This window comes from Silene latifolia, chromosome X (assembly GCF_048544455.1).
Source record: "Silene latifolia isolate original U9 population chromosome X, ASM4854445v1, whole genome shotgun sequence".
Lineage (NCBI taxonomy): Eukaryota > Viridiplantae > Streptophyta > Magnoliopsida > Caryophyllales > Caryophyllaceae > Silene > Silene latifolia.
The window spans coordinates 223,421,873-223,432,945 of NC_133537.1; the positions used below are offsets into that span (position 1 = coordinate 223,421,873).

Here is an 11,073-nt window from a genome sequence, read left to right on the forward strand (position 1 = left end):
AAATTTTTTTTGTAGGACCATTTGAGCTACTAGCTCCATGAAGCTAGTTGCTCAATTTAAGTTAGTTCAATAGGAGTGCTCCAATGGTTAAGCAAGTAACTTGAATTTTTTTTTATTTGTAAGCAAGTCCTTTTGGGTAACCATTGGAGATGCTCTAATGGCAAAATACATTGGAATTTGGATGGACTTAAAATTTTGTTCGACAATTTATGAAGTCCATGCACCATTAATATATGAGACTTAGGATTTGGGGCGTGTAAGCATACCAGGACTCTAATAGCTGTCGGAGGTACAACAACATGGTAGTGGGGAGTTAACGAACACAACGATCCTATTGCTTTTCCCACAGTTTTTAAAATATAAATTTAATTAAGGGATGTAAAGTTTTGTTAGTTATAATTAATTTGGGGAAGCTAAGAAAGAAGGAACATTATTGTAGTTAAATATTAGTCCCTTGGTATTCTTTTTTAATTGTTTTAACTGAAATCTAAAAAAGTTGAAACTAGATGAATTTGGTAATGGTAGAAATAATCAAGGTAGATTCAAACACGTTTTGATGAAATAAAAGGTATTAGGAGGATTAGGATGTTAATTACATAAAACTCAAAGGATGAAAGTCGCGGGAAATATAATAATACACACAATGTCAGAAATGTTCAATGATACAGACAAGTTTAGAATTAGTCTATCATCTTATTTGCTAATGCCGCCTTTAAATATATGTATGACACACAAACATGCCTCCATCAATTTCATTCATCAACAAAACATCAAAACTTAGTAATACTTGGTTGACATCAAAATCCATTATTTTCATTCATAACTCAATTTTGAAAACATAGACTCCCAAACAAAACTAAATTCAAGGATATACAAATAAAGATCAATCCGAGTTATATACATATATATATATATACATATATATATATATATATATATATGTAAAAGTCGAGTGAATTGATCTTTGTTTCCAGGATGAGCTTTCAAAATAAGAAGATGTTCCACTACTTTCAAATGGCTAAATCAAGATGTGGTATGGTGCTTACAATATTCGTAATGCTTATGTGCATAACATTGATACTTTACTCTCCTTTGAATTACGACGCCCCCTTTACTCTTCCTCGAAAGTCGTCGTCGTCACCACTTGAGGTGCCAAATACTGCCACAATTAACATTCGAGATAGCACACCACCAATAAATACTCCAGCAATAATGGTTAAAAATGATATTACAAACAAGGCACCAGATCACGCTGTCGAAAAAAAGGTTGTAGAGAAGGCCGTTACATGTCCTATATATATCTTTGGCGATTCTCTTTACGACACAGGCATAGCCTTTTTCTTGGGCATGGGACCAATGGCAGACTCCTACCCTTATGGTAAGACCTACTTCAAGCGACCTGCCGGTAGGTTTTCTGACGGTCTTCTAATTCCCGATTATTTAGGTACTCCCTCTGAATCTGTTAATTATTTACCTTTGTATTTTTTTTTTTTTTAAAACAAATATTTGTATTATTGGCAGCTCAACACGCGAATCAGCCATTTCCAGAACCATACGGAAATCCTGTACTAGTCGAGTACTCGAGGTCCGTCAACTTCGCTGGTGCAGCAGCTGGTGTGCTTGTTGACGGTCGTAATTATTCGGTATGTATTCATGTACGTCTCTACGTCGTTTTATTAATAATTGATCCGTGTTGGCGAATTCTTCAGTTTTGATTGGTTCGTTAGTCGTTATACATTACAAAAAACAATAAGTGACGTGATAGCCTGGTAGGTAGGTATAATTGTATAAGCAACGTTATGAATGTTTCCACCCACATACACAAACTACACAAATACTCCGTACTACAAATAATGGTCATTTGAAAATTTAGGTAACAAGTTAGAACCGAATAAGTCAAATTTCCATTTAAAATTTGACTTGTCTAAATCAATTTTCTAGACCAAAGTTAATTGTTTTGTAGAAAAATTAGAAACACACCCGATAATAGTTGCAATATTTTTAGATGGTTATTTATGTTTGATATGTACTTCTGTTTAATAGGATGTCTTTGATAATGATCCATGCGTTCATCGAATCCTATCATACACATTCAATATTATATTATTACGTTTGTTTCTTATAAACAATTTTTACTAATATAAACCAACGTCAAATATGATTAAAACGAAACTAGTGCAGACAAGTTGTGCTCCATTTATTATTTCAATCATTTGTTTACTTTCAATTAAAAAAATTATATACATAGTAAACAAATAAATTGCTGGTGAGTGAGTAGTAGTAATACACAAACGGTCCGAAGCATCAAGCATAGAGCATTATTTTTTGTACTTTGAGTCGTATGTACATGCACCATGCGAAGGTCTAAAATTGGACTATTTATAATTTAAAAAGTTGCAAAGACGTGTGATCTGATCATCTGACTGATTTTGTTATGTTTGACGGTGAATTTATGTAGCTAAATCTGAAGTTGCAAACAGACTTATTTGAGGAAATGGTTGGGAAGATGAAGTTACAATATGGAAAGAAGAAAACCAAGGAGATCGTATCCAAAGCAGTGCTAGTCTTCAACATTGGCTCCAATGACTACACTGACATTTGGATACAAAATGAGAAACCACTCAATTCTACTTTTGTCAATGCATTTGTCAACAAAATTCTCGGCAATTTTACTGTTGCCATCACCGTAACTCTCTATCTTTTTCAATACAAATTTCATAAAATCTGTTATTTACCAAGCACGTTTGCTAAATTTGCTAATAAAAGAAATTGTTGTCAGAGAATGTACAAGCAAGGAGCAAGGAAATTTGCATTTCAAAATTATGGGCCGATGGGGTGCTTACCGCTATACCTTCAAGATGATGCACATTGTGCAGAGGGCCTAAACGATTTGGCCAAATTGCACAACGCTGGATTTGCTGCATTAGCTAATGCATGGGCTCGTCAATTACCTGGATTTAAGTACATCATTTATGATTTCTATACATCCTTAATGGCCCGTGTGCTTAATGGCGCTAAATATGGTACGTCTTCAATTTATAACTTGTACTACCTCCTTCTGTTCATTGACTTTAATTTGGCACAAAGAATATATGAAAAAAAGAGAGGTAATTAATTAAAGTTATTATTATGGATCACAAGTTAATATATTCGAACTGACATATCAATCAATACTATATATTAATTCCAGAAATTAAGGGATTTCAATGTAATTAAATAAATCTATACAAATTAATTATACTATATAGTTTTTAATCATAGCACTGTGTGATGGACCCGACCGAGGGATTTCAATGTAAATATTATAGAGTTTTGGTTAAAGTATAAATTTAGAGAAGACTATAATATGGTGATTTTCCTTAAAATAACATGCCCCACTTATGGTATTAATTTGTATAAGGATGTTAATTATTTAACATACACGAATATAATATAATATAAGTATTTTATATTTTGGAAACTATTAAAAGGTAAATAAATCAATCTAGATTTCCAAAAAAATATAATTTTCCAATAATAATGATTGCTCTTAAATAATATTCTAATCTAAGATTTATTTAAATATATAACTCTAATACAACTAGATAATCAACTACTATGATATGATAGTAACCACCCACGTGAGTAGTGAAAACAACAGCAACCAGAGTAGTGAATGTCATACTAACAGCAATGAGAGTAGTGAAATTAACAATAATAAATGCGGGAGTAATGAAAGAAAAAATTATGGCGGCGGGAGAAGTGAAAGTAATAGTACTATAATAGTTACAAAACATGTAATGAAAGTAACCGTAAGAACAACAAAGAGAGTATGAAAAATTAACTATCAATTCGATTTTAAGAAAATATTAATTTATTTAAATATATGAGTTTGACAAAATTAACGGGTTAACCGTAAAAATAGCAGGAGTAGTTAAACAAACAACATTAACCGAAGAAGTAGTGAACATAATAGTAATAACAGGGGATATAGTGAAAGTAATAATATTGACAGCGGGAGTGGTGAACGTGTCACATAATTTGTTGATTAAATTTTAGATCTAATCATAATTTCAAGATATAAATTGTAAACGTATGTGTTAATCAAATTTAGCGAAACATATTTAATAGAAAATAAATTTTAAATGGTAAGTAAAGGTAGCCCGGACGTAGCCGGGCACCAAACCTAGTACTATATATTAAATCCAGAAATCAAGGGACTTCAATGTAATTAAAGAAAGTTATACAAATTAATTATACTATATAGTTTTAAATCACTAGCACCGTGTGATAGACCCGACTAAGGGATCTCAATGCAAATATTATATAGTTTGGGTTAAAATTAAATTATATAGAAGCATGGTAATTTTTCTAAACATTTGTAAGAGACTAAAACATAGTCAATATCCTTTAAAAAAAAATAATTAACTAAGGTCAATTTCTTTAAAATAAAATAATTAATTAAGATGATCAATTTCAAGGAGACTAAAAGAAAGAAGATGATTGGTAATTTTCCTAAATATTTATAGAAGACTAGAAGATGGTCAATTTACTTAAAATAAAATAATTAATTTGTATAAACATGCACACTTATGGTATTAATTATTATCATCATAAAATTATGTATTAAATTTAAAATCTATGAAAATTTATTAAACTTTATAGTTTATTAGATGTATAGATGTTATTATTTAACATACAAAAATATAATTAGTAGGTTATAAAGAATTCAAGTTAGATTCCATAATATATAATATTGCATAATTCTTTCGATTTAATTTAATGCATAATCCTCTTAAAATTGCATGCCTAAGTAGTAAAAGTAATTTCGTCAGTAAAGAAAAGAATTGTAGTAACATTGGATATAGTTATATGATACTTCAGTAATCACTCATTTGAATAGTAAAAACAACAATATTATCAGCGAGATTAGTGAAAGTGGTAGAAACAACAACGGGAGTAGTGAAATAATCTATATTAATGCGACAATAGTGAAAGTAACAATAATTACGGCGGGAGTGGTGAAATTATAAATATTAATGCGACAGTAGTGAAAGTAACAATAATTACGGCGGGAGTAGTGAAAGTAACAATAATTACGGGCAAGTAGTGAAATGTTATTACTATTGTTTCATTAATAAGAGTAAAATATTAATAGCGGGAGTAGTGACTTGTCTCAAAGTTTATTTCCGTAATGGATATGTCATAGAAAAATATATTAATGATAAATTTATGTGTTATACAACTTTAAGTAATTTTATTTAATTGAAAAAAATAATGGTAAGTAGAGGTAGCCCGGGCGAAACCGGGCACCAATACTAGTTTAAGATAAAAAAAAAAAAGACGGGAGGGAGCATGATAATAATGAAAATTTATTTTAACCGTTTTAGAGTTTTGGTGCTAAATTTGTTAATTTTAATTCTTCTTTTTAGATTTCAAGGAAACTCAAACCGCGTGTTGTGGAAGTGGTCGATTTCATGCCAAATTCACTTGTATGGAAAAGGCTAATTTCACGCTTTGCAAAGATATACCATCTCACTTATTCTTTGATCCTGCACATACGACTCAGAAAGCTAATGAACAATTTGCTAAAGAATTTTGGAGTGGCCCACCAAACCTCGTCGTGCCTTTCAATATGAAGAAGTTATGTAGCATTGACTGATGTTCTAATACTTACTTTTACATTTTGGGATTTTTTTGTAGTTTTAATTTCAGTAATTAGTTCTTTTTATGATGAGAAATACAAATACGCATATATCAAGACAATTGACAAAAGAGAATTAAAATACAAGTGTCAATAAGTTTACTTTTCTGTATAATCATTGTCAAACTTAATATAATTTGTTACGAGTAATTACGAGATTTAGATACGATGTAATGAATTATGTACATCGTATCTGAATCTCGTAATTACTAGTAACATAATTCCTTCGATATGCAAATATATCTGACTATAAAACATAGGCAATAATTGTAAAATGTACTTCTTTGAACTAAGGCCCTGTTTTTTTCGACTTAATTTCAGTTCTAATAAGTTCAGTTCAGTCCAGTTCAACTTTATTAAGTTCAGCTCCATTCAGTTAAGTTCAGTTCAGACCACTTCAGTTCAGTTCAGATTAGTTTATTTCAACATTAATATTATTATTCTTATTTTATAATATATTATTATTGTTATCATTATTATTATATTAATTTATTTACTATTTTGATTATTATATTAAATTTATTTTAATATTTATTATATTACTATTATATTTATTATTATATTTATTATTATTATTATTATTATTATTATTATTATTATTATTATTATTATTATTATTATTATTATTATTATTATTATTATTATTATTATTATTATTATTATTATTATTATTATTATTATTATTATTATTATTATTATTATTATTATTACTACTACTTTAGTTATACTTATTATATTTATTTATTATTTTATTATTATGATTAATGGCAATATTATTAGTATTAATATTTATTATTATTATTTTTTTTTATGGATGCGCGCAACTTTCATTAAAAGAAAAATAAAAGTTTACATGAAATTGGTGGGGAGCCGAGAGACAATCTGGGCTCCCACACCCTTAGCAATAGCAAAGCTAAGTCTAGTAAAAATGTAAGCGGCCACCCGAGCCCCCGCATCCTGAGATACCGAGAATTTCTGGATCCGCTTGAACAAGGCAACAACATCCGAACCCAGCTCCCCAAGTGAAGAGAAAGAGAAAGGAAGGAAACCATAACCCGCTACCGCGCACAAATCCCCATACTTAGCACACTTTCATTTGAGCAAAGATCGGCCGACAACCCGCCAGGCACAAAATCCGTCATCCCGGCCCGAGTCAAAGGAGAAGAAACGTCAAGTCAATGCACACATCACGCCCCCGTCCCAAGAATAAAGCAATAAATCCGCAGGACGAAGAGAGCCACCATGTCCATCAACCAAACCGATATCAACCTCCTTTCCCGCAAAGAATACGGATCTATAACGGATGTCGAAAAGAGTGTCCCGGACAAGGTTATGCCGATGTTTAACGCCCACGGTACCGGTACAAAGACAAGAAACAGCGTGGTCCCCAAAAACATCCTCAGCAAAAACCCGAGAGCAAGCCGGACAGGGCATAGATACCGTGAATAACGGAACACCCAGACGATACCCCAGCACACTACGGTAAGTCCTCCCGTTCATAGTCTGACCCAACCCCGAGATTATTATTATTATTATTATTATTATTATTTTATTAATATATTCATTTTTATTAATAACATTTTTATTATTACGGAAAATTCACTCGGTACCCTCGAACTTTGCCATTTTGCACGTGGTATCCAACTTTTTAAGTTTGTGCACATGGTATACTTGAGATTTGATTTTCAAGCACAACGTGTCTTCTTTATCGTTCTTAAAATTTTCAAATGAGCATTAATCATAGACCAGAGATCGGAATTAATTAATTTTTTTTTCCAGATTGATTACCTTTTCGAGATCTATAAATTGATAAAACGAAAATGGTCATTTGGAAATTTAAGATCGTAAGATATGGTTGATTTGAAATTTTCGTTAAAAAAACCCTATAAAATGTCTGTCGGCAATTTTGTTTTTCTTAGATCGTAGATTATGGCGAGATAATCATTTTAGGAAAAAAAATTGGCCCATTCCGAATTCCGGTCTAGGAGTTATGAACAATTGCGTTTTTTTTATAGCGACAAAAAGATGTGTTGTGCATGAAAATTAAAGATGGAGGGTATTATGTACACAAACTTAAAAAGTTGGGTACCACGTGCAAAATGATAAAGTTCGAGGGTACCACGTGAATTTTCCGTTATTATTATTATACTCCCTCCATTTTTTTATATATGACGCTTTGCATTTACGCGGTAAGCCTTTAACTTTAATATTTAAAAAAATAGTTCAAAAAATATAAAAATGGTACCATTAAATTCCTTACGAAAACTCTTTATATGAGTATACATATCATAATATTTAGTCTTATATTTTAAGAGATATTGAAGTGAGAAGGGATATGTGAGAAAGTCCTATATGAAAAAACGGAGGGAGTATTAATAAATTATTATATTACATCTATTATTATTATTATTATTATTATTATTATTATTATTATTATTATTATTATTATTATTATTATTATTATTATTATTATTATTATTATTATTATTATTATTATTATTATTATTAGTATTATTATTATTAGTATTATTATTATTATTATTATTATTATTATTATTATTATTATTATTATTATTATTATTATTATTATTATTATTATTATAAAATGCGCGCAGCTTTCATTATAATAAAAACAAAATGTTTACATGAAATTGGTGGGGAGCCGAGAGACAATCTGGGCTCTTACACCCTTAGCAATAGTAAAGCTAATACGAGTAAAAATGTAAGCGGCTACCCGAGCCCCAGATCCCGAGATACCGAGAATTTCCGGATCCGCTTGAGCAAGGCAACAAGATCCGAACTCAACTCCCGAGTGAAGAGAAAGAGAAAGGTAGGAAACATAACCGCTACCGCGCACAAATCCCCATACTTAGCACACTTTCGCCGAGCAAAGATCGGCCGACAACCCGCCCGCACAAAATCGCCAACCCACCGAGTCAAAGGTGAAGAACCCGTCGTGTCGACGCACACATCACGCCCCCGTCCCAAGAATAAAGCAATAAATCCGCAGGACGAAGAGAGCCACCATGCCCATCAACCAAACCGATATCAACCTCCTTCCCCCGTAAATACCAGATCTATAGCAGATGTCGAAGAGAGTGTCCTGGACAAGGTTATGCCGATGTTTAACGCCCAAGACAAAGACAAGAAACAGCGTGGTCCCCAAAAACATCCCCAACAAAAACCCGAGAGCAAGCAGACGGGGCCTAGATATCGAGAATAACGGAACACCTGACGATACCCAAAGACACTACGGTAAGTCCTCCCGTTCATAGTCCGCCCCAACCCCGAGATAGGAACCGCACGCAACCAATCGAGGAGTGAGAACCCCGCCGAGACCGCCATAGAGCGATCGGCGAGGTGTCAAAGAAAAAACAGACTCTGAGGCAGTAGCAACCGTCGTGAAATAAATGTCTGCCAATTTCTTCATAAGTTTGGGGGCAGCAATTTCACTAGGGCGACCTAAAATATCGAACCTCGTAGTTGCGTAAACACCGTGCGGCATCATCAAAAAGGGCCGGCAGCTACAACACGAGAAGGGCCGAGGAGCTTAGCTCGCAAAACCCAGCAGACGCAAGCGGGACGCAATAAAAGCATAGAACAAAACATCTCCGGCCGCATAAACACCAAGGCCACCCAGATATTATTATTATTATTATTATTATTATTATTATTATTATTATTATTATTATTATTATTATTATTATTATTATTATTATTATTATTATTATTATTATTATTATTATTAGTATTTATAATATTTATATTATAATTATCATATTTTTTTTAGTTATTATTATTATTATTAATATATAAAGAGTTATGGATTCTAAGTACCTAAGAGGGGGAGGGGGTGAATTAGGTACTATTTTAAAAATTTCAATTTAAATCTTTATTGTTTAAAGATAAGTTGATGAACAATGTGAAGAGCGAATGGATACATCAATTAAATGAAATGATTAAATGTGTATCACGGAAGCTCGAAGAAACAAGTGATGTTTGGAAGTGACAGTTGTTCTGACTGTTACTCGATGGTCTTAGTTTATGAAGTAAAAACAGAAAACCAAGAGTGACAGTATTCAGTACTGTTACTAACAAAATCGTAAAATAAAAACGAGTAAATAAGTTGCAGCGGAATTAAAAGCGAAGAGATAAACAACACAGCGATTTTGAATTGGTTCGGCCGACACTCTAAAGGCCTACGTTCAATCTTCTTTTATTGATAAGTGAGGTAATCTACTCCGACTACTTTAAAACACTAACGATAAAAGGACCAACAACCTACTACGGTCGCGACACGAGTTCTAAGACTACTCCGTCTATGAACTCTACACTCTAACTAGAATGTTTAGAAACCAAGTTTCCTTAGACTGATTCTTTGAAAAGAATTGAGAAGGACAACTTATTGTTACAAAAGTTTTTAGATGAGAGAGTACAATACTATGAGATAACAGTGATTTCGACTGACACACTTGAAGACTTTAGAAGATTTTTGCAAATTTAAAACCTTTGAGTTCTTAAAACCTATTTTGCAAAATGCTTTGATTTCTTAAGTAAAAGTCTTACATTCAAAGTGAAGGGTGGTGCTCATTTTATAGAGGAAAAAACGGATGGGTGCATGCTAGGGTTTGTGGTCAAAACTTTTGGTCATGAGACAAAAGTTTTGACCTTCCAAAACTAGCACCAAAAGGACTTATTTCTAAGAAGCAAAAAGGAGAAAAGAGAGTTTGTAAGTAACCTTAAAGAGCCTTTGTGTTTTCAGAAACAAAGAGGAGAGGACATTAGTAAGAAGACAATTCTTGTTAAAGAGAGAAAGAACCAAACAAAGTTTCATAAGAAAACAAGCAAAGGTGTATCATAAAAGAGGAAATCTTTTGAAGTACTCTTTACAAATTCTTTTCTAAAGACCACCCTTCCAAATATTTCAAGTTTGAAATCTGAAGTATGAAAGCCCATTTTGAAAAAGATGAAATATTTGAAATGAAATATTTGCTTCAAGTGTGACGGGTCAAACGAGATGGTCAAGCATACTACTACCCGTTATAAGTGACGGTATGCCTGACTGTCACTATTACATGTATTTTACTCTTTTATCTTTTACATAGGTTGACCAAGCGACTCTATATCTTGGGTAGAAACGATTGATGATCCTTGATTGATTAAGACTTTCAAATTGATCGATTAAACCTGAAATAGTAAACTAAGAAGGCACAAGTTAAATGGGTATGTCATCATCAATTAAGAGAACCCAACAAATTCCCCCTTTGATGATGACAAGCCCTAACAAAAAACGAATGTCTATCAAAGCTAATATTCCCCCTTTCGTGTTTAGTCAAAAATCACCAAGAACATGTAAATTAGAGTATGTTAACCAAATGAAGCAAAAGACC

At 32.1% G+C, this 11,073-nt stretch overlaps 1 protein-coding gene across 1 annotated transcript; it reads left to right on the forward strand.

The window, feature by feature from the left end:
- Positions 1 to 691: 691 nt before the first annotated feature.
- On the forward strand, positions 692 to 5,749 carry LOC141621718 (GDSL esterase/lipase 4-like). The gene is made up of 5 exons (XM_074437995.1): positions 692 to 1,444; positions 1,522 to 1,643; positions 2,459 to 2,686; positions 2,780 to 3,023; positions 5,412 to 5,749. The coding sequence occupies exons 1-5, from the start codon at positions 976 to 978 to the stop codon at positions 5,639 to 5,641; spliced, it is 1,293 nt and encodes a 430-aa protein (XP_074294096.1). The 5' UTR covers positions 692 to 975; the 3' UTR covers positions 5,642 to 5,749.
- The last annotated feature ends 5,324 nt before the right edge of the window (positions 5,750 to 11,073 follow it).